The following is a 25,671-nucleotide window of genomic DNA, read 5'->3' as shown; positions in this document are numbered from 1 at the left end:
TTCAGGTGTTTAGAATAATTCTAAGAGCAAATGATAATTCCAATACTACATGATAATCCTAAGACCATATCATTATAAGAAAAGCGCGCCAATATGATTTTGGAAGCTGCTAAGTGCTGACTAAACGTTTTGGTCTTAGAATAAACTCATCTTACAATATAGCAAGTAAAGCGGACATCTTGTCTATTAACACAAGTATACGCATCTGTAAATTTCCTTGAAATGAACTTTAACAGAGAATTATTCATAAGGATTCTACGAGCACGTGTATTTTGGTACGCCATATATTTTCAAGCAATTATTTCTTTAATCTTTTAGTTCGCCCACACCTGATTTAACCAGTCAGGCCCGTAATTCATCTTGTACACTAAAATAACTAGTATTCAGCCTTTTCTTCAGCACGATCCTTTACAGACCTTTTCCTTCAGCATCACCGTTTCAGAGCCTTTTCCTCAGCACTATTCTTTCAAAACCTTTTCTTCAGCACTATCCTATAGAACTTTTATTTCAGCGCCATCCTTATAGAACCTTTCCTTCAGCACCATATCCTTTCAGAGTCTTTCCTTCAGCACCAACGTTTCAAAACCTTTCCATCAGCTCCAGCCTTTCAGAGCCTTTCCTTCAGCCCCATCCTAAGGTCACTCCTGTTTCGCCTTCCTTCAACCACATACACCATTTTGGATTATGTCTCTTGCTAGTGTTATATATATATATATATATATATATATATATATATATATATATATATATATATATATATATATATGATTATAGAGTGGTGTACGTAGAAGAGGTCTATTCATTCAGAAAGAAAACGGAAGAGATGGTGGTAATTAGGACACCTATGATGATAGCCTGTGATGGGCAACATACAATTATAACTACGTAATCACACATAATAGAATCGGTGATTATCATAACTTTGATCAAAATATCTTATGAAGGACATCTATTCGACAATTATAGGAATCTTCGGAAACGATGCTTTGTTACCATCGAATCTATTAATAATGTGTTTATTGGAATGTTATTTTCAGTAGTTATCGTCTACATACTTCACTTCAATAGGTCAAGTGATGATAAACGCTAAGGTACCTGTTTTGCAGTCTTGGCACACTGATGGCAAGCCTCTACCAGTGTAGGAAGGTAGATGTGTCATTACAAATGAATGCAGATACCATCATATCAAATCCTAACAAGGCTGTTTGTTATATCAGAAAAGGAATCAAGTCGTATTCTGGCTAGGACGACTTATTTCTCTGTTATGTATACGTACGAACGCGTCCAGTCATCTATGCTGGACTTCATTGTATTGTGGATACCGAAGCTGGTTAGATGACATGGTTACAGGATCGGATCGTTTCTTTCATAAAAAAAGAGACAGTAATGTAGCTTCCGAAGGGATCTCTGGTACCAACCTAATGTCCCAGACCCTATTTACTACAGGTTTTAACCCCACACACAATATACGGTTGGCCTAGCTGGCCGTAGGCTAAATTTCAAAGCAGCCTAGTGGCTAAACATCTCCCAACGAGTTCTGCGGCTTAATCCAAATGAGATTTATACTGCAACCTATTTCATCACAAAGTCATTTCGGGTTCGTCTTATTGGCTCCAGTTCACGAGATATTCCCGTCGTCTTAATCGTGATTGGCCACTGTGTTTTTTTTGGCTGGTACATATAACCTTTGGTGCATCGAAATAGGGACTTACGGGTGGCGGGGTTGTTAAAATGTTCGTAAAAATTTTTATTAAATCTGCCCGTGGTCAATATTTGAGGCTGCTTCAGTCGAATCTTTCTACCCCTCTTAAAGATGCGTTTAATTCCTCTTCTGTCCATAGTTCATGATTGTAAGGTGAACTCACCTCTATGGCAAAGTCTGCTGCATGTAGCTCAGTAGCGAGGTGGTAAAACAGAGGGTCGTAGTTGGCCCAGCTACTGATGGTATTAGAACAGTGGCTGATGGTGTCTGATCCAGCTTTTAGGTTAACGAACCTTCCTGGCGCCTTTAATATAGTAAAAATGACAAGCGTTCATATCATGACCACACCTCAGGTATTTAAAACAAATGCCAAGAGTTTAGAATTCATGTCTGAATTAAATTTTTTATGCAAACCTCCATGACAAGAAAATTGCCTTTCCTATATTTTTATAGGACTAATGACATGATCATCGATATCAAAGTATTTCTTCAATCTGTAAGACATGGGAGAAATATTTTAGGATACAACTTACCTGTATAGGCTCATATTCAACATACCTTAGTTTCTGACAACGTAGCAGTTAAAGTTTTAATCTATGTTAGGGGTTTGAGCTCGCTGGCAGTCTTAATTATACATTTAGATTTCTCCCATTCTGAAATTTCTTTTGCTCTTTCAGTTCTCCCGTCAAATCGTCCATCGAATTCACAGACTGTATAGGCAAATGTATTCATCTCCTCAAGATTAAGCAAGACCACATACTCCAGCTATGTGGCTCCTCCAGACCTTGTGTGGTTGGTAGGGCTATTGGCTTATCGGCTGCTCAGTTAGGGTCATTTATGTCCACCCGATAACTAAACACCTTCAGGTCCTAAATTCTACGACCAATAAAGACGGTAAAGGTGGCCTTTGACTTGGGTTTGTTGGTCTTCATGACCACTAATTAGAAATTTATAAGGTCGTCAAAGTTGAGCTGCAAATTAATCTTATTTTCTTTCAATACCTTTAGATTTTAATGGCAATTCTAAGAACGACGCTCAATGTAAATTGCTCATAGCTTTTTTTTTTTTTTCCAAGTATCTAGATAAAGTTTTCTGTGGACTGAATAAAACAAGGCGTTTTAATCTAATTTTCTTGGGGAAATCTGTCATTACAAAATTCATTGATTTTATTAAGTTTTCTGATCCTAAACCTGATGCAGTTTCACTGCTAGAATTTTTTTTTTTTTTTTTAAGAAAGGTCAAGTAATAGTGAAAAATATCATGCAATGATACATTACAAAATTGATCACATTTGCGTTATTTACATCAAATTGTGTACATACACACCGACCTTAAAATACACTGTAAAATATGAAATTTTTGTCTATCTACACACAGCCAAAGACACTAACTTCCTTAAAAATTTGCATTGGTACAGAAAGGTAATCACATTTAAAAGCACGGCGTACACATTTACACAGACGTGAATGTGTGTATTCATCAATAAATTTACAGGTTTTTACACAAATTCAAACGTCATGGTCAGAATTTTTCTTTTGTACACATCTTTTTCTGAAAGACTTGGAGTGAAAATCGGAATCAACCTTGGTTATGTAAATATATCAAAGTGTTGTATGTCCATACAACCAAGTTTCTATAGGTTTGGAAGAATCAAATTTATGAGGGAGGTTCATCAGGTCCATGGAAGAAAAATGTAGTTTTGTTTAGATTCTTATGACGGTTTTTACAGTATGTTCACATCACTAATTTGTCCTCTTTGTTGGGTGTTCATATTTAGTGAAAATGTTTGTCGGGAGCGTTGAAGAATGTGTGGATGGCGAAATGGGAATGACTGAAGGAATAGTGGTTCCAACAATGTTATATGGTTACGAGGCGTGGGCTATAGATAGAGTTGTGCGGAGGAGGGTGGATGTGCTGAATATGAAATGTTTGAGGACAGTATGTGGTGTGAGGTGGTTTGATCAAGTAAGTAATGAAAGGGCAAGAGATGTGTAGTAATAAAGAGTATTGTTGAGAGAGCAGAAAAGGGTGTAATTTACATGGTTTGGTGAAATGGAGAGAATGAGTGAGGAAACATTGACAAAGAGGATATAGATGTGTCAGAAATGGAGGGAACGAGGAGAGGTGGGAAACCAAAATGTAGATGGAAGTATGGAGTGAAAAAGATTTTGAGCGATCGGGGCCTGAACATAAAGGAGGGTGAAAGGCATGCAAGGAATAGAGTGAATTGGAACGATGTGGTATACCGGGGTCGACGTGCTGTCAATGGATTGAACCAGGGCATGTGAAGCGTTTGGGGTAAACCATGGAAAGTTTTGTGGGGCCTGGATGTGGAAAGGAGCTGTGGTTTCGGTGCATTATTACATGACAGCTAGAGACCGAGTGTGAATGAATGTGGCCTTTGTTGTCTTTTCCTAGCGCTATCTCGCGCGCGCGTTGGGGGAGGTGGGTGCAGTTTCATGTGTGGCGGGGTGGCGACGAGAATGGATGAAGGCAGCAAGTATGAATATGTACGTGTATATATGTCTGTGCATGTATATGATGAAAAGTATATGTATGTATATGAGCGTGTGTGGGCGTTTATGTATATAAATGTGTATGTGGGTGGGTTGGGCCATTCTTTCGTCCGTTTCCTTGCGCTACCTCGCTAACGCGGGAGACAACGACTAAGTATAATACAAAAATATATAATTATGATAATCCTAGCCTAAGCTAGGTACACATTTTATCGACCAATCCCTAGGAAAGGACGAACATCTGGGTTGTGCTACTCAAAGATCGCAAGAAAATGGAGAGTACATAAAGATTAGACAATTTAAAACAATAGAGAATGAAATCAGGGTTATTAAGATATAGGCAACCTAAATCAAAGATTAAAAGATTTAATGGTAACCAAGAGGTAGACTAGCCTAAAAAATATAAAGAAAACTAAGATACCATTGGTCAGAAAGATATAGACAAGCCTATCAAATACAAAGAAAAACAGTTCGTTTAATAACATTTAATAAACAGTACAGGAAAACTAAAACAGCATTTACTTAAAAATTTTCGTTTAGGTCATTGCATTTTGTAGTAAAATGAAAAATTTGTTAACACCTAGGTATCAAACCTTTAGTCTATATAACACAAATGTTCATTGTAACAAAGCGACACTTTCAAATGTGTTATGAACATTTGGGGAAGAGATTGGGAAAACACTGTTCTAACCTAGCAATTTTTAAAAATGTTCAAGTTGAACGTTTTACATTAAATTGTTAACCCTTTTACGGGACTTCATATATATATATATATATATATATATATATATATATTTATATATTTGCGTTGACTGATCTACATGCATACAAGGGAAGAAGCTTTTCAGTCCAAAGGTATACTCGTTAAGCAAGAATTTATATCATTCGTCCATGGTAGAAGTACTTCAGTTATATATATATATATATATATATATATATATATATATATATATATATATATATATATATATATACATATATAAAGAAGCCATGCTAATCCTTAAAAATGACAAGTCTTGTAAAAACATCTAATTAAAACCTGCCAAAACTTAAAAAGTACGTTTCAAACCAGCCCTTCCTCTATAAGCGAGGCCCATCTATTTTTTTTTTCTTTCACACATATATCAAAGTTAAAATCTTGATAGCTACTGAAAGTACAGTTTACAAAGATGATAGTAAGTATTTCGGTCTCGTCCTTAGGATGCCATTAACTCTCCTTCAACAAACTAAAAACTTGCTACTTATAAAATCGAGTCCAAATTACCGAAGGTAATTTGGCTTCCATCAATTCAAAAACAGATATTCCACACAAGAGCTGGTGTAAAGCACCTAAGTATATCACTAATCTGCCACAGTTGAGCCAATGCTCTCTCTCAAAAAAAAAGGCCACCCGTCTTCATCTTACAATCTTAAAAACAGTCTCTCGAAGTCTTGCTCAGCATACAGAGCACCATCTGCCTCGCCCACACCAGCTGGGTCTCGCAACCACACCTCTGCTGGATGTTTACAATTTCCCCGTAGAGGGAAAAGATTCTCTTGTTCCATCTGAAAAGAGAAGCGGAAATATTAAGAAGTCATCCTCAATTCATTATGCCTCTCAGGTTGATGTGCATTTGTTATTTGTCAAAATCATAGACTCTCCTGAAATATAAGTGAAGAGGTGGTGGTACAGACCAAGCCTAATACTTTATGGGCAGACGTCAGTGCTCGATGCAACACTGGCTGTACCAGTCATTCACACTAGAAATTCACCGTTGCCCTGCAATGGACGCCAGTCACAGGAAAAATATTTTCACTATGGAGGATGGGGCAGGGCAAATATGTGCATGTCTGAAGGTACATGCAGTCCCAGCTATATTGTATGGTTGCGAGGCATGGGCTACAGATAGGGTTGTGTACGGAGGAGGGTGGATGTGTGTTGGGAATGAGATGTTTGAGGACAATATGTGGTGGTTTGATCGAGTAAATAATGAAATGATAAGAGTTGTGTTGAAATATAAAGTGTGTTTGAGAGATCAGAAGAGGGTGTGTTGAAATGGTCTGGACATATGGAGAGAATGAGTGAGGAAAGGTTGACAAAGAGGATATATGTCAAAGGTGGAGGGAGCAAGGAGAAGCGGAAGACCAAACTGGAGGTGGAAGGATCGAGTGAAAAAGATTTTGAACGATCGGGACGAACATGCAGGAGGGTGAAAGGCGTGCACGGGATAGAGTGAATTGGAACGATGTGGTATACTGGGGTCGAAGTTCTGGGTAAACCATGGAAAAGTCTGTGGGTCTTTTTTAAGTGCATTATACATGTTTCTGGTGCTACCTCGCTACGGCGGGGAATTTTAACAATTGCACGTGGAAAAAATTAAAATCCGCTTAGGTAAGCTGGTAGGGCTTACAAAATGGCAAATTCATGTACGGCTTAATGTAAATTATTTCGAGAATCTCAATCTATACACCGAACACTGTAATACCAAAACACGCACACACAAAGTGTAGTTTTGTCTTTCCTGGAAGAAAAAACTTCAGTTTTAAGATCTGTTGGAAAATGAACCTTTCAGGTGGTTAATAAAGGGTAAAGAAAGGTGATTAATAAAGGGTAGAGTAACACCTGGAAAAAATATAGTGGATATGAAAATAAAGGCAAATTATCCAGACGGGATGAGGTCAAGAGAAATCTATTCCGCAACAGGACTTACTGCATAGGACGTAGATCATACATCTAGTAATCCAAGATTAACCTTAAAGTACGTTGAACAATGTAATCTTCAAAACGTTAATCTAATACGTTAAACCTACGTTAAGAATTCGAATAATCACTCGAGCCACTTCATGCAGAAATGCACGTCTGACAGTATGGTCGAGCGTTCAACAGATATCTTATACAAGGGTTGCATAACAGATGCCGTAGACTGTTATCCTCCTGTTTTACTGCCTTGCGTCATCCTTGTATGCTGCAAATGTAGTCAATTACAGTCATTCTACAGAGTATCTTGTATTATAATAATGTTTTTGTGGCTTGGTTGTCCTAAGTACTTTCATATATAGCTAGAAGATTGTCTTTACCGACTGGGATTTATGACAAGAGATTTTGAGACGAGACAACTGTAGTTTATGTTTCTAAATCAATCATCTTTTTACTTGAAGAAATATCAACGAAACGACATAGCAAGATATTGTCGAAGGATATAATACAAGACATTGTAGGTAGTCGTTATGTGATAATGAAGAATGATGAAGCGAAGGGACACATTAGGGGTTATACCACATAATATACACAGACACACGGAAATATATCCAAATGAAGGTCACAAAAAAATTGAAAACCCCCGAGACAGCAACTAAGGAAAAAAAATACTACCTACACCACTGGCGAAATATATCAAGTAGAAGTATAGTAGAAAATATGTAAAGGAATACGGGTGGAGTTTTACTGCAAAGAGAAAACTCAATTATGACTATACTAGGGGAAACTATACCATATATGACGATCATGCTTGGTCTATCACACTTCAAGAAACAACATAACACTGAATTTTCAGAAGATGTTAATAATAGATTATATAGTTACTGGGAGAAGGCAAGGCTATATAAATCTACCCGCCATGGAGGACAGGGGTGAAACGAAATCATGAAATAAGCAGAAACATAGCGAAATTAGCGGGCACATATCAGAATCACTCATTCGTACCCTCTAAATTACAAAAATTGAGTTCAAGTTCAGCTAGTGGAACAGTTTGAGGAAAAAAAATGCGCGCCCTCTAGATCGGTCGCCCACACTGACATACATGATATTTACACAATGCACTATTTCATTTTGAAATACAAAAATAAAACCAAGAAAATTAAACGAGCTTTAACCCAAAAATGACAATGAAAAATTGAGGGAGCATATTTATAAGATAGCGGTTACCGATAACAATAGCACAGTGATAACGTTTGCCTAAGCGGTGGTGCCGATGTACTTTATATAACGCTTTGGTCCACTTCATACAAATCAAAATATACCAATACAAAAGTGAATGAATGTACATAACATCCACGTTATCGCCTCGTTTTATATGGATGGCCGACACTTTGATCGAAAAAGCTCTGTCCACGTTTAAATGAATATATCTATATCGAGACAGTAAATGATTGCTTAATTCCATCAAATTAATAAATCTTAAACACACAAAAAAAGAGAGAGATAAGTTTTCAGACCGTGATGAAAGTGAAAAAGCAAACAGCATTTGTGAATCTTGTATCTTCCAAGACAAATATGTATGAAGACACGAGGTAAATTTTCAACCTCGCGTCCAAATTTAATTTCAAATATTCCTGTTAATACCATTGTTGCAAAAACAAAGCATCATTAGTGAAATCTGTCTTTCCTAAGCTTGGCTTTAGCCTTATGTATTTGCTAAACAAGGATGGTTGGTCGTAGTTTGTTTTTATGTTATAATAACCCAAGTCTAATAAATTCAAGTCTTCTAAAGAGAATTCGTAGGACATTTCTCACTGGGTAGCCTGCTGCTGTACTCTGGATTATTCCACGTAAGGAATAAAGTCAATTCTAATAGGAAAACCACTACTATATTTCATTTATCAGTACAGTGTAACGTTACATAAGCAGTATTTTTTTTTTTATGATGTGGTACCCAATCATTTTCTCAACTCGCGGACAATTGTATTATCACTGGCGGACTCATGATTACAGGAAAACATTTCTAATGTCAATCGATGACGTTTATAGCTAAGGGAAAGATGATGTGGCTTACCTAATTGCTGGTAGCGACACAAGTGTCTGCCATCGATATACACTTAAAAGACGATTGGGATAGTATCAAGTTATTCTAGGATATTATGATAATTCCTGCATTAACAAAAGTGCATCAAATCCATGTTTAAACGAAGCTGCACTACTGCCAATGGAGACGTGTCGTCACCGATGTTTTTAGCGCTTACCGCTATATTACATACAAGCTCCCTCCCAAAGTTCGTTATTCTTTAGCAAGTCAAGGTTTTGTTAATATAATATACTTGTTTCATGATCATGTTTTCATTTCATAAGTCAGGAATAGTACAATGTAAATACGATGCATGTGTATTCTTGAGCTACCGATCTATAAGTACAAACATCATGGGTATATTCGATTTTGGAAGTAATCCACCTTCGGCTTCTAAATCCTCATGTCACGCCTTGTTCTACCAACTTACTTGAACAACATTGGTACTTTTGGGAGGGTTTGGACTATGAAATTCCGCAATATTTCCGTTACCTGGCCATATTTCGAAGTTTACCGCCATATTTTATACCAAAACAACGTAATCTGTATTACGAAGGAAAAAAAAGCGATAAGAAATATCTCACCTGACGATTCTTATTCGGCTTCTGTTATTGTTGTTGCAGCAACCGTTTGTGTGGGCGTCTCAATATAAGTTCTTTCCAGTATTAGAGTCGTGGCCAGCGTCTCTCTGGTGCTGGTTGTCGTGAAGGGCACATTTAACCTCAGCAAGCCAATGATAACGCCATCCATGGTGTCCATCTCGGTCGGAAGGATGTCGTCAAGAATACTGCCCCTCAGAACCATGCTGAATGGGGTCGTCGACTTCGTCACGTTGGTGGTTCGAAGCTTCAGAGACTCGTAGTACGTATTCAGGTGGTACTGCCACTGGTCCATGCTCTGCATCCTGCTGCAGTTCTTGCACATCCACAGGGAACACAGCGGGCAGTGGGTCTTCACCGGGGCGCCGTCGTGAACGCATGTGGGGTTTTGAAGCGTCGGAGGTAGGGCTTCGGCCCCCGTAGATTGAACCAGATGCTCCCGGGGATCCGGGAGTCGACTCGTCCCCGTATTTACACTCCAAGATGGAGACACACTGGCTGAATTTGCAGTCCTAGATTGAGCCATGAGTGACAGAAGGCCTGAAGGTATTGTCAAAAGGTAGGGGTAATCCTGAGTGGTACGGGTGGGTTGATGAATCGTCAGGGTTCGAGTCGTGTAGATTCGGACGAAGGGTTTAGCCGCCCGCGTCGAACCAGCTTCCGACTCCGTCGTCGAGGTGACGATGGGCGTCGTCGTCAAGGTCAGAGGGTGCTGGGACGTGGGTGTCGTCGTCGGAGGTGACAGGGATGGGGTCTGAGAGGACTGGGGCGTCGTTAGAGAGGGTCGGGACGTCGCGGTTGTTCGGAGAGGCAAGGGCGAGGACGTTGTCGGAGAGGAGCGAGACGGAGACGTTGTTTGAGAGGACGAGTTCGTCGATGAAGACGTAGACGTTGTTCGAGACGGCGAGGACGTCGTTGAAGAAGACGACCGAGACATAGATGTTGTTCGAGACGTTGAGGATCGAGACGTTGACGTTGTTCGAGACGGCGAGGATGTCGTTAAAGACGAGGACAGAGACGTAGACGTTGTTCGGGACGACGAGGAAGTCCTCGTAGAAGTCCGGGACTTTTTCGTTTTCCACGAGGACACGCGCGATTTTGAAGAGGGCTTGGGCACGGAGAGGGCCGACGGAGGGAAGGAGGCAGGGGGTGCCGACGCCGAGCGGGAGAGGACAGAGGAGGGCAGGGGAAGGCATGAAGGACACGTTGGGAACGAAAAGAAGAAGCGTGCAGCACACGATGGCTGGCGTAAGAGCGAACGAGACGGGATGACAGGCGTCGAGGGAATCCAAGTGCTGGAGGAATGAGACCGCGGAGCTGGTGTCGACATGCAGGGTGGTGGCGACACGCAGGGTGGTGGCGACAGGAAACCTGGCTTCAAAATAGGGAAGGTCGACACGCAGGGTGGTGGCGACAGATAACCTGGCTTCAAAGCAGGTAAGGTCGACACGCAGGGTGGTGGCGACAGATAACCTGGCTTCAAAGCAGGGAAGGTCGACACGCGGGGTGGTGGCGACAGAAAACCTGGCTTCAGAATAGGGAAGGTCGTCACGCAGGGTGGTGGCGAGACGAGAGGCGGCGCCGGCAATAGATACTGTGGCATCGAGGGCAGGGCCGTGGCGAACACCTGCAGCATAAGGGACAGGGACGAAGCCGAAGAAGAGATGGAGTCGGAAAAGAAAACGAGGGTCGAAAACAAAGCGGCGATGACGACTAAAAACCAGATGTAAACCAGCCACGAAGGGAAGGGACGGTGTTTATATCGAGACATCCTGGGTTTCCCCCTGGACACCGCGGATTCAACCGCCGGGATCTGAACTGTTGATGTATAAAGAGTTGGATTCAATGTTATGGATGCCACTGCAGCACAACGTCTCGACTTCTGAACCTGTTTCATACACATGCCCCGATGTTCTACCGTTCTCGTTTTCTAATAGCTTTTAAAAAGATATCGGATCCCTCTCAATATCCAGCATTAAAGTGTCCTACGAAATGTCATTGGCTTAGCAAACGTCTTGTAATTATCTTGGAGGGAGGAGAGAGTACAGTTTATCCCCATAACCTCATTATGTAGAGCCACCAGCATATAAACAAGACGATGCTGGAGAGAGCAAGGTCTTCGTCAACTGTTTACATCAATCGCCTCACCACAGTCGCCAGGATTTCTGTAGGAGGAAAAAGAAAAGTTACCGGTTATGTACCGACTTTTGTTAAAAATCTTCATTATTGTACCAGCTACAGAAATTACTACTCTATTTTTTCTTTCATATGGTGCTCACGACACTTGCTCTAAAGATATTCAAGAATGAAAATACATGTATTATAATATATTATTTTTACCATCAAACACATCTAAATGAGAATATGAAAAACTCCACAGCATTACATGTATAATAGCAACAACTGTATGCAGATGATGCGGTTCTGATGGCTAGCCTAAGAAAAGCTTAGGCTAGAAAGCAGGGGAAGACGTCGAAGTTAAATGGCATCAACATTAATTTCTGTCAGAAGGTAATTCAGTGATTAATGACTGAACGGAGGGTAATTAGTTCTTAGGAGCTGTGATATTTTATTTCCACATGAACACATAGGGTTGTGGCTAAATGGAGCGAACACTTTTGAAGAAAATCGGCAAAACTTATAATGCATTTGTCAATAAAAGAATCAACCTTCCAAGCGCAATTGCAATACTACTACAGCGATTCTCTGGCTAAATATATTACAATTCAATCGGCACGTGATCCATATCTATATAAAGAAAAAAAACAAGGAAAGAACCTCCAATGTAAAGAAAAAAAATACTTTCATTACCAGGGCAAAAGTGTTCGAACTTGGAGAAATGTCACATTTGCGTCTATGTGTGCTAAAATGCATCTGCAGGTATTAATTTATGAGCAAAGAATATATAAACACTCAAAACGTGATACACTTTATCGTCCCTCAAAGTGCTAACACACTTTCAATACCGGGTGGTGTTGATCTCTCACACACACACACACACACACACACACACACACGGGTCGATTTCCACCCGAAGTGCGAAATTAGGATAGCGTGCGAAAGGGGATGATCAACGCAGTGTGAAATTACGATTGCGTGCGCGAGGGGATGATCAACGCAGGGTGAAATTATGATTGTGGGCGAGAAGCGCTTCGTAGTGATCCGAGGCTTGCGTAAAACACCAAGGTTATTCACGTCATATTGAGGGAGGATTATTATAATACTTCAGACCTGGGGGGTGTGTGGGGGAGTATCCGGGTTGGGGAGCCTCGTGGTTGGGGTGTGTGTGGGGGAGTATGTTCACCAATGTTCCTTAATGGGAAACCAGAAGTGATTAAAAGCACTGCGTTGCTGTGTCTACAGCGTCGCTACAGGACGAAAAAGATCTTGTGTGACAGCCAGAAAAAAAGAAAAAAACGAAAATAAAAACGTATTACTGTACAAAAATGATTTCTAGTTGGCGTGTCAAAGGACGCTCGTGGATCTCTGGGTGGAGTATTTTGCCAGACATCTGGACCAGTTCAACATTGATCCACCTAACGAAAGGTTAACTAAATGAAACGCCAAACGAGTCGTTAACCTTTTCCAAAATATCGTCTAACCGGACGCATCCTGTCATCTACCATCATGAAGTCATGGGACAATAAACCTTGTGGCTGTATACAAGAAACTGGACAAAATACAAGTAAAAATTCAAAGAAAACTGGTTATTCATTTTATATAAAGTGATGAGATTTAAACTTTCCTAAGTCTAAGCTACTGGAATTGTCACTATTCGCTGTACATAAACTTGGGCAAAATTCCTACATAAGAGTTTGTATATTATATAAAAACACTGGACATATATGGTGGCCGATATAGTTTTAGGTCGGCATGCATAACCTAGCCCTGAACCGAATGTGGTTTAACACATAAAACATTATTACTTTAACGTAAAATGGTTCATGGATTCAATCATTTCAGCTTTTAATGGATAAAAGAAGATATGGACAATGTGAAGAAGCCTATTCTAATGGGGGGGGAACCAACGTGCTTTTTGGTTCTGCTTTCAGATTATGGGCAAAATATAAAAGTAGCGAACGAACCTTACCTAGTACTAAATCTCGTAGGGAAATACACAATGAACTTAAATTTCTAATTTGGAGATCATGGTTGTGGAAATATTTGCATATCCGCTGTGTACATCATCGCCCTGTTCAATACAAACCAAATTCCTCACCATAACAGTTTCATTCTCAAAGACTATAAAATCACATGTTATTTAATGGTCTGGGGTCGTTCTACTAGCGTAGTCAACCGTGCAACCAAGTTACGTCAGACACTGGCTAGAGTAGCACCATATTAATTGATATCTAATCTTTAACCACCAATGATAAAGTACCCAGACTTTATACATGTCAAAACAAATCAATTTGTACTTTCTTCCTGTCCCATGAAAACTTTATTATTTTAGTGGGTATTGTTATGAAGGTAAAAACCGATTAAAAACAAAATCTATAAAAACTTTTTCCATAACTACATTCAACTTGGTTTAACCGTAGTGTGTTCTATACAATTATACATTTCTCTATGATCTAGAGTGTCAAAATGTAATATTTAACAGTCCTTCACCGGAGGCTAAAAATTCTAAAATCTTATCACCTCGAAAATTAATTTTACAATGTATTCAAGTGCCAAGTGACCTCATAAGCAGCGGGAGGTATCAATTCTTTACGGAATGGCAGGTATATATGTGGAATACAACATTCTTTATGAGACTGCATTTCGACAAAATTAGAACCAGGGTAGCATAACGAGGTTCATTTTCCCTTACAGTAGTAAAGTAGATAGCGGCGAGGGATATGAAGATTGGCGAAAATGTGGGATTACCATGGAAGTAAAACGTCAGAAATTAGCCGACTATGAAAACCTGACGTAGCTGCCATTAGCAGCTAAAATTTACATTTTGGTTGCTTAGAAAAATACGCGAACTATTTTACGACCGGTTCCAAGCGTCTCATTTACAATGTAAACCCACATCTACATATATTCACCCTGGCTGTGAAAAAAAACAAAATTTCCCCATGATCCTACCTTATTAATTTTAACAGAGCTTGTCCATTCTATATCGTCCAAATATCATACCAAGTTGCAACACAAGAATCCAAATCAATCACAGAACGAAACTAGTTTTTTTCATGTACCATGGTTATAAATGCATATACTTAACATGTTCAGGAATTTTCACCCTAAGCAGTGATGTAGCTACGGTGGTTGGGGGAGGAGAGCGGTTGCTGGATCCTCTCCCCGCCCCACCCGACATCCTTGACGAGAGAATAGGAAAAATTCTCGCCTGCTGCTGGCCTCTGTATTAAGATTAATATTTCCGACCCTCCTCAACTTATAAGGAAGTGCACCGCCGCCATACCTCACGTAGATGTCGGCAGAGGTCGCTATACCGCGCTTATGCTTAAGGGCTTGTCATTAAAAAAAATTTGAAATAATGTTACATTACAATCTTTTTTCGTAAAGTAATAAAGTTGGTAGATGACAATATTCATCATTCGGGTGTACAATTTTGAGGTTATCAAGGTATATGTAGATATTTTGAAGGACATGTATACGTGTTCATTCAACATCCCCGTATCAAAGAATTCTTGGGATATAATTACATTATATTCGGGCAATGGTCAAAAACATGAAGACATTGTTATATATTCGAATACTCTTTTAGCTGATCCGATATGCTACTATAATTTAATCTGTGCGCAAAATTCCCTCAAATTCACATCAAATATACTACCAAACTTCAAGCCTATATTCTATAAAACCAAGAGCCAGTTTAACAAAATCTACTTCAAGTCAGCAATCACAAACCAATTATGTCATATACAGGAACAAATTTAAAGAAAAGCCAAACGCTCATTGAATGGTTGGCAAAAGGCAGGTTTAGCTATCATCACACACACACACACTAAGATACATTCCCGGACTGGACACTAATTTCATACAAATAAGACGAAGTTGAACGGGAGCGTCAAAAGAAGCAGCCATTGTTCACAAGACTTCCCACAATATTAGTTTAGCATTTCGAATCATTCATCAGTAATGCTTAAAAGTATGGCCCACGGTATGACTCGTTTCAAACATACGATATTTTTTTTTTATGTCTATTGACTTCCATTTCAATCGCAAACATGTAAATGTCAAACCGTATTATTTGGACATGACATTACCCTTTCGGACATCCCCCAATTTTGTTAGGTTAGGTTAAAAAATATTTCGCGATGGTTTTTGATGGTCTTTCAAGCGAGTCTGTACCTTTACTTCTATCGCAAACAGTCGAATGGCCATAACTAATTTTACTAAACCAGCTGACCGACAGCCTAGTCAATGCCTAACCGCTCATTTCTACCAATCTCCAACAACTTCCGCAAGTAATTAATTTCATATCTATTTTCCTTCGCCCATAACGTACTGGTTTTGAAGAATCTACATTTCTTTCGAATCTCTGACAAATACAATATAACAATTCATCTACACATCGAAAATTAGCTTCGGATATTTAATGACCTTTGCCTTCAAGGGTAGCGAGTTTACAATAGAAATTCAGGAAGAGGTTTGGAGAATTATAATCAGATCTTAAGACATGAGATGGATTATTTACAAGATTGTTATGGTAGCCATTTTGCAAGCCGTGGTTCCGGCGCAAAAGTATTGCTAGTTACGATACGCAGCACTGATGGAAAATGACCAAAATAGCTAATTGTGGCACAGATAACCATTTTCCATTTCTACCAGGTTTTTTTTACACATTTCCTCCCTGCAGAGTTTAAGGTACCGTAATAACCCTTCCCAACACTCCATTTGTCTGCAAATCACGCACGATTTATTTTCCTTGCAAGAAACTGGTTTACTCCCGTCATTTCCTTGACCGTAAAAGTATAATTGCATTTCGAATTAAAAGAAAGTCCAAAAACTTAGTTTTCTTACACAGTCACTCACCATTTCTTGTCTGTCGATGTATATTCACATTAAAAACTGCCACTTAAACAGCTCGTCATAAAAGCAGCCTAGTTATCGCTGCAACCGTGGCAGAGACTCGTAATCTTGCACTTAAAACAACTATCACTTCCAGATGATGTTCAGCTAACTAACCCACCTCCAGGAAGGACTGGTCAGAAATGACGAGTCGCTGGTATAATGATGTGAAGAAAGGGAAGCGGAAATTTACTATGAAGAGAAAGTTTGCTTTGGAAAAAAAAATGCACGATATTTAGCGGAGCTCTTTTTTTTTTTTGTCTTTGATTTTGTTGTCAGTTAAAAGATGGCGTTGATATCGTAATCCAAAGTAATAGAAGGGGTAAATCAACGTTACTTTGTGAGGTAAATAAAGCAAGAATAATACGCCAGAGGTTCCCAAACCTTAGGGTACATGAAGCTACTAAATTAGTGGGTACGTGGATATATTACGAGGAATAATAGATATACATCATCTGGATATATTTCTTTAAAGGCCAACACTCCTTTGACCGATAAGGCTAGCTCGTAGATGCATTCATCTTGGCAAAAATTTATCATTATGGAAATCAGCAGAATCAACAAATATATTCCGATGGAAGAAAAAAACAAAAATATGCTAACCGATGAGAGAAGGGACGTAATGTCTTACAGGGAGATCAAGGGGAACCATGGTTAAACTAGGCAGAACTAACGACCCTTAAACATGTCAACATGACAAGTGCCATGTTAACATAGATCAGCATGACGTCTGTTTAACCAAAGCCGTGCTAACAAAGCTCAGCATGACTTATACTCTACTACAACCTACTAGAAAATGGGGCCCAGTGTGACCTATGATCAACCAGAGTCATACAAAGATGCCATTGTGCTATAGCAGAGCCATCTGGGGACTGAATTTTCCATTATTATCATTATGTACGCATCTCTCTCTCTCTCTCTCTCTCTCTCTCTCTCTCTCTCTCTCTCTCTCTCTCTCTCTCTCTCTCTCTCTCTCTCTCTCTCTCTCTATTAGATTTATCCTGTCTAACGATAGATTTTGATTTCCATTAGATTAGGCTATCAAATATGATAAATATCAATAAATATCGCTTGTGACAGTTTCACCTCTTAATGATAATCATTACCGTATGATAACCCTGAAATATAATTCTCTTGAAAGTTACAAATACTAATATGTACACTACATTACCTTCGTATTTTCTAAAACTATGATAAGGATGAGGATTTACCACTGTATATTATTTTTTCTTCTTTTTCTTTTAAACTATTCGCCATTTCCCGCGTTAGCGAGGTAGCATTAAGAACAGAGGACTGGGCCTTTGAGGGAATACCCTCACCTGGCCCAATTCTCTGTTCCTTCTTTTGGAAAATTAAAAAAAAAAAACGAGAGGGGAGGATTTCCAGCCCCCCGCTTCCTCCCCTTTTAGTCGCCTTCTACGACACGCAGGGAATACGTGGGAAGTATTCTTAATCCCCTAGCCCCAGGGATATATTATTTAGTGTGGTGAAAACTGTTTTGCCAGACTTGTTCACAACCCCTATATAACTATCAAGTATATCATATACTGATATCAGACCCCCCCCCCCCCCCCACACACACACACACAGCCAGGCCCCATAGAAATTTCCTTGATTTCCCCCGACTCCGCCATATGCCCCGGCTCAAACCGTTGATAAGCACGTCGCCCCTTCTATACCACACTTCTCCAATTCGCTCTATCTTATACACATCTCCCACCCTCCCGCATGTCCGGTCCCCAATAAACTCAAAGCCTCCTTTGACGCACCATCCTTCCACGCCTCAGAAAGACAGAGGATATAACATGACGAAGATGCAAGTATATATATATATATATATATATATATATATATATATATATATATATATATATTTTTTTTTTTTTTTTTTTGCCGCTGTCTCCCGCGTTTGCGAGGTAGCGCAAGGAAACAGACGAAAGAAATGGCCCAACCCACCCCCATACACATGTATATACATACGTCCACACACGCAAATATACATACCTACACAGCTTTCCATGGTTTACCCCAGACGCTTCACATGCCTTGATTCAATCCACTGACGGCACGTCAACCCCGGTATACCACATCGCTCCAATTCACTCTATTCCTTGCCCTCCTTTCACCCTCCTGCATGTTCAGGCCCCGATCACACAAAATCTTTTTCACTCCATCTTTCCACCTCCAATTTGGTCTCCCTCTTCTCCTCGTTCCCTCCACCTCCGACACATATATCCTCTTGGTCAATCTTTCCTCACTCATTCTCTCCATGTGACCAAACCATTTCAAAACACCCTCTTCTGCTCTCTCAACCACGCTCTTTTTATTTCCACACATCTCTCTTACCCTTACGTTACTTACTCGATCAAACCACCTCACACCACACATTGTCCTCACACATCTCATTTCCAGCACATCCATCCTCCTGCGCACAACTCTATCCATAGTCCACGCCTCGCAACCATACAACATTGTTGGAACCACTATTCCTTCAAACATACCCATTTTTGCTTTCCGAGATAATGTTCTCGACTTCCACACATTCTTCAAGGCTCCCAAAATTTTCGCCCCCTCCCCCACCCTATGATCCACTTCCGCTTCCATGTTACCATCCGCTGCCAGATCCACTCCCAGATATCTAAAACACTTCACTTCCTCCAGTTTTTCTCCATTCAAACTCACCTCCCAACTGACTTGACCCTCAACCCTACTGTACCTAATAACCTTGCTCTTATTCACATTTACTCTTAACTTTCTTCTTTCACACACTTTACCAAACTCAGTCACCAGCTTCTGCAGTTTCTCACATGAATCAGCCACCAGCGTTGTATCATCAGCGAACAACAACTGACTCACTTCCCAAGCTCTCTCATCCCCAACAGACTTCATCCTTGCCCCTCTTTCCAAAACTCTTGCATTCACCTCCCTAACAACCCCATCCATAAACAAATTAAACAACCATGGAGACATCACACACCCCTGCCGCAAACCTACATTCACTGAGAACCAATCACTTTCCTCTCTTCCTACACGTACACATGCCTTACATCCTCGATAAAAACTTTTCACTGCTTCTAACAACTTGCCTCCCACACCATATATTCTTAATACCTTCCACAGAGCATCTCTATCAACTCTATCATATGCCTTCTCCAGATCCATAAATGCTACATACAAATCCATTTGCTTTTCTAAGTATTTCTCACATACATTCTTCAAAGCAAACACCTGATCCACACATCCTCCACCACTTCTGAAACCACACTGCTCTTCCCCAATCTGATGCTCTGTACATGCCTTCACCCTCTCAATCAATACCCTCCCATACAATTTACCAGGAATACTCAACAAACTTATACCTCTGTAATTTGAGCACTCACTCTTATCCCCTTTGCCTTTGTACAATGGCACTATGCACGCATTCCGCCAATCCTCAGGCACCTCACCATGAGTCATACATACATTAAATAACCTTACCAACCAGTCAACAATACAGTCACCCCCTTTTTTAATAAATTCCACTGCAATACCATCCAAACCTGCTGCCTTGCCGGCTTTCATCTTCCGCAAAGCTTTTACTACCTCTTCTCTGTTTACCAAATCATTTTCCCTAACTCTCGCACTTTGCACACCACCTCGACCAAAACACCCTATATCTGCCACTCTATCATCAAACACATTCAACAAACCTTCAAAATACTCACTCCATCTCCTTCTCACATCACCACTACTTGTTATCACCTCCCCATTACTTATATATTTTCATACTATTCGCCTTTTCCCGCGTTAGCGAGGTAGCGTTAAGAACAGAGGACTGGGCCTTTGAGGGAATATCCTCACCTGGCCCCCTTCAGTTCTTTCTTTTGGAAAAAAAAAAAAAAGAGAGGGGAGGATTTCCAGCCACCCACTCCCTCCCCTTTAAGTCGCCTTCTACGACAGCGATAGTCCAATCGAAGGTTTGAGTCATGATGGCAACTCGTCGTGAGGAGACGTTGGTCCCCTCTTTTTTTTAATAAGCTCTTCTCCCTTGCGCTCATAATACACACCTACGTAGAACACATGATTCTGCACCCATTCGAGCCTCACAATCGTAAATTTCACCCTGGTGTATATGACCCCACGTACATTCTCTTGCAATTTTTTTTTTAGTCTTTGATTTTGTTGTCAGTTAAAAGATGGCGTTGATATCGTAATCCAAAGTAATAGAAGGGGTAAATCAACGTTACTTTGTGAGGTAAATAAAGCAAGAATAATACGCCAGAGGTTCCCAAACCTTAGGGTACATGAAGCTACTAAATTAGTGGGTACGTGGATATATTACGAGGAATAATAGATATACATCATCTGGATATATTTCTTTAAAGGCCAACACTCCTTTGACCGATAAGGCTAGCTCGTAGATGCATTCATCTTGGCAAAAATTTATCATTATGGAAATCAGCAGAATCAACAAATATATTCCGAAGGAAGAAAAAAACAAAAATATGCTAACCAATGAGAGAAGGGGCGTAATGTCTTACAGTGAGATCAAGGGGAACCATGGTTAAACTAGGCAGAACTAACGACCCTTAAACATGTCAACATGACAAGTGCCATGTTAACATAGATCAGCATGACGTCTGTTTAACCAAAGCCGTGCTAACAAAGCTCAGCATGACTTATACTCTACTACAACCTACTAGAAAATGGGGCCCAGTGTGACCTATGATCAACCAGAGTCATACAAAGATGCCATTGTGCTATAGCAGAGCCATCTGGGGACTGAATTTTCCATTATTATTATTATGTACGCATCTCTCTCTCTCTCTCTCTCTCTCTCTCTCTCTCTCTCTCTCTCTCTCTCTATATATATATATATATATATATATATATATATATATATATATATATATATATATATTAGATTTATCCTGTCTAACGATAGATTTTGATTTCCATTAGATTAGGCTATCAAATATGATAAATATCAATAAATATCGCTTGTGACAGTTTCACCTCTTAATGATAATCATTACCGTATGATAACCCTGAAATATAATTCTCTTGAAAGTTACAAATACTAATATGTACACTACATTACCTTCGTATTTTCTAAAACTATGATAAGGATGAGGATTTACCACTGTATATTATTTTTTCTTCTTTTTCTTTTAAACTATTCGACATTTCCCGCGTTAGCGAGGTAGCATTAAGAACAGAGGACTGGGCCTTTGAGGGAATACCCTCACCTGGCCCAATTCTCTGTTCCTTTTGGAAAATTAAAAAAAAAAAAAAACGAGAGGGGAGGATTTCCAGCCCCCCGCTCCCTCCCCTTTTAGTCGCCTTCTACGACACGCAGGGAATACGTGGGAAGTATTCTTAATCCCCTATCCCCAGGGATATATTATTTAGTGTGGTGAAAACTGTTTTGCCAGACTTGTTCACAACCCCTATATAACTATCAAGTATATTATATACTGATATCAGACCCCCCCCCCCCCACACACACACACACACAGCCAGGCCCCATAGAAATTTCCTTGATTTCCCCCGACTCCGCCATATGCCCCGGCTCAAGCCGTTGATAAGCACGTCGCCCCTTCTATACCACACTTCTCCAATTCGCTCTATCTTATACACATCTCCCACCCTCCCGCATGTCCGGTCCCCAATAAACTCAAAGCCTCCTTTGACGCACCATCCTTCCACGCCTCAGAAAGACAGAGGATATAACATGACGAAGATGCAAGTATATATATATATATATATATATATATATATATATATATATATATATATATATATATATATTTTTTTTTTTTTTTTTTTTTGCCGCTGTCTCCCGCGTTTGCGAGGTAGCGCAAGGAAACAGACGAAAGAAATGCCCAACCCACCCCCATACACATGTATATACATACGTCCACACACGCAAATATACATACCTACACAGCTTTCCATGGTTTACCCCAGACGCTTCACATGCCTTGATTCAATCCACTGACAGGCACGTCAACCCCGGTATACCACATCGCTCCAATTCACTCTATTCCTTGCCCTCCTTTCACCCTCCTGCATGTTCAGGCCCCGATCACACAAAATCTTTTTCACTCCATCTTTCCACCTCCAATTTGGTCTCCCTCTTCTCCTCGTTCCCTCCACCTCCGACACATATATCCTCTTGGTCAATCTTTCCTCACTCATTCTCTCCATGTGACCAAACCATTTCAAAACACCCTCTTCTGCTCTCTCAACCACGCTCTTTTTATTTCCACACATCTCTCTTACCCTTACGTTACTTACTCGATCAAACCACCTCACACCACACATTGTCCTCACACATCTCATTTCCAGCACATCCATCCTCCTGCGCACAACTCTATCCATAGTCCACGCCTCGCAACCATACAACATTGTTGGAACCACTATTCCTTCAAACATACCCATTTTTGCTTTCCGAGATAATGTTCTCGACTTCCACACATTCTTCAAGGCTCCCAAATTTTCGCCCCCTCCCCCACCCTATGATCCACTTCCGCTTCCATGTTACCATCCGCTGCCAGATCCACTCCCAGATATCTAAAACACTTCACTTCCTCCAGTTTTTCTCCATTCAAACTCACCTCCCAACTGACTTGACCCTCAACCCTACTGTACCTAATAACCTTGCTCTTATTCACATTTACTCTTAACTTTCTTCTTCACACACTTTACCAAACTCAGTCACCAGCTTCTGCAGTTTCTCACATGAATCAGCCACCAGCGCTTGTATCATCAGCGAACAACAACTGACTCACTTCCCAAGCTCTCTCATCCCCAACAGACTTCATCCTTGCCCCTCTTTCCAAAACTCTTGCATTCACCTCCCTAACAACCCCATCCATAAACAAATTAAACAACCATGGAGACATCACACACCCCTGCCGCAAACCTACATTCACTGAGAACCAATCACTTTCCTCTCTTCCTACACGTACACATGCCTTACATCCTCGATAAAAACTTTTCACTGCTTCTAACAACTTGCCTCCCACACCATATATTCTTAATACCTTCCACAGAGCATCTCTATCAACTCTATCATATGCCTTCTCCAGATCCATAAATGCTACATACAAATCCATTTGCTTTTCTAAGTATTTCTCACATACATTCTTCAAAGCAAACACCTGATCCACACATCCTCCACCACTTCTGAAACCACACTGCTCTTCCCCAATCTGATGCTCTGTACATGCCTTCACCCTCTCAATCAATACCCTCCCATACAATTTGCCAGGAATACTCAACAAACTTATACCTCTGTAATTTGAGCACTCACTCTTATCCCCTTTGCCTTTGTACAATGGCACTATGCACGCATTCCGCCAATCCTCAGGCACCTCACCATGAGTCATACATACATTAAATAACCTTACCAACCAGTCAACAATACAGTCACCCCCTTTTTTAATAAATTCCACTGCAATACCATCCAAACCTGCCTGCCTTGCCGGCTTTCATCTTCCGCAAAGCTTTTACTACCTCTTCTCTGTTTACCAAATCATTTTCCCTAACTCTCGCACTTTGCACACCACCTCGACCAAAACACCCTATATCTGCCACTCTATCATCAAACACATTCAACAAACCTTCAAAATACTCACTCCATCTCCTTCTCACATCACCACTACTTGTTATCACCTCCCCATTACATATATATTTTCATACTATTCGCCTTTTCCCGCGTTAGCGAGGTAGCGTTAAGAACAGAGGACTGGGCCTTTGAGGGAATATCCTCACCTGGCCCCCTTCAGTTCTTTCTTTTGGAAAAAAAAAAAAAAGAGAGGGGAGGATTTCCAGCCACCCACTCCCTCCCCTTTAAGTCGCCTTCTACGACAGCGATAGTCCAATCGAAGGTTTGAGTCATGATGGCAACTCGTCGTGAGGAGACGTTGGTCCCCTCTTTTTTTTAATAAGCTCTTCTCCCTTGCGCTCATAATACACACCTACGTAGAACACATGATTCTGCACCCATTCGAGCCTCACAATCGTAAATTTCACCCTGGTGTATATGACCCCACGTACATTCTCTTGCAAGCCTTACAATCTGAAAACCGTTATACAATACAAAAAAGAGGGGGAAGGGGGGAATGAAAATTAATAATGTAAGAGATCTCGGAGGCCATAGCCTTGGCCTTCCCATTCGATCGCTTTCCACGGATGACAACGAGCCTCAACGATTGTCAAATGGTAACAAATCCATTGTTCTTAGTGTAGACCGCTGATATATATATATATATATATATATATATATATATATATATATATATATATATATGTATATATTTTTTTTTTCCAAAAGAAGGAACAGAGAACGAGGCCAGGTGAGAATATTCCCTCAGGGGCCCAGTCCTCTGTTCTTAACGCTACCTTGCTAACGCGGGAAAAGGCGAATAGTATGAAAGAAAAAAGATATATATATATATATATATATATATATATATATATATATATATATATATATATATATAGATATTTTTTTTTTCAATTTTCCAAAAGAAGGAACAGAAGGGGGCCAGGTGAGGATATTCCCTCAAAGGCCCAATCCTGGTCTTAACGCTACCTCGCAAATGCGGGAAATGGCGAATAGTATAAAAGAAAGATATATATATATATATATATATATATATATATATATATATATATATATATATATATATCTTTTTTAATGAATCAACGTCAAAGTGAATTGTTTTTGCGATATCGTTGGATAGATAAAGGGCAATTTTTCCTCTTTTTTTTTTTATGAAATTCTGGGTTAGTATCTTAGCGAAGGCTACGTATGTTGGGCTGAGACAGAGCCGAACTCACGTGAAGGTAGCTTAAGGCACCTGCTGATGTACTATTACCACCATCGTCAGTCTATGCTGAGATTATTAGGTGTATAAGGAGTGTTTCAACTCTGTATATACAGTTGATGACTCTATGTGAGAAGACTTTTTTTTTTTTTTTGGACTCCACGATAATGTTCCTCGTGTCTCCACTAAATCTGCATCTTCTCTCCAGGTCCTCATGCTTGTCAGGAATGTTACATCAACAAACTACTCCTCGATTCC

General features: G+C 40.1%; 1 protein-coding gene across 1 annotated transcript; it reads right to left on the bottom strand.

The window, feature by feature from the left end:
* Nucleotides 1–2,818: 2,818 nt before the first annotated feature.
* Nucleotides 2,819–16,736, bottom strand: LOC139749772 (uncharacterized). Its single transcript, XM_071664001.1, has 3 exons — nucleotides 16,562–16,736; nucleotides 9,563–11,742; nucleotides 2,819–5,763 (listed from the first exon to the last, which is right to left on the bottom strand). Exon 2 carries the CDS (start codon nucleotides 11,478–11,480, stop codon nucleotides 9,573–9,575), a length of 1,908 nt encoding a protein of 635 aa, XP_071520102.1. The 5' UTR covers nucleotides 11,481–11,742; nucleotides 16,562–16,736; the 3' UTR covers nucleotides 2,819–5,763; nucleotides 9,563–9,572.
* Between the last annotated feature and the right edge of the window lie 8,935 nt (nucleotides 16,737–25,671).

Source organism: Panulirus ornatus, chromosome 8 (assembly GCF_036320965.1).
Source record: "Panulirus ornatus isolate Po-2019 chromosome 8, ASM3632096v1, whole genome shotgun sequence".
Classification (NCBI taxonomy): domain Eukaryota; kingdom Metazoa; phylum Arthropoda; class Malacostraca; order Decapoda; family Palinuridae; genus Panulirus; species Panulirus ornatus.
This window is presented reverse-complemented; position numbering and strand designations above follow the sequence as displayed.

Bases quoted from the DNA above. Each gene is read 5' to 3' on its own strand.
- LOC139749772 (XM_071664001.1), bottom strand. From the start codon at position 11,480: ATGTGTATGAAACAGGTTCAGAAGTCGAGACGTTGTGCTGCAGTGGCA.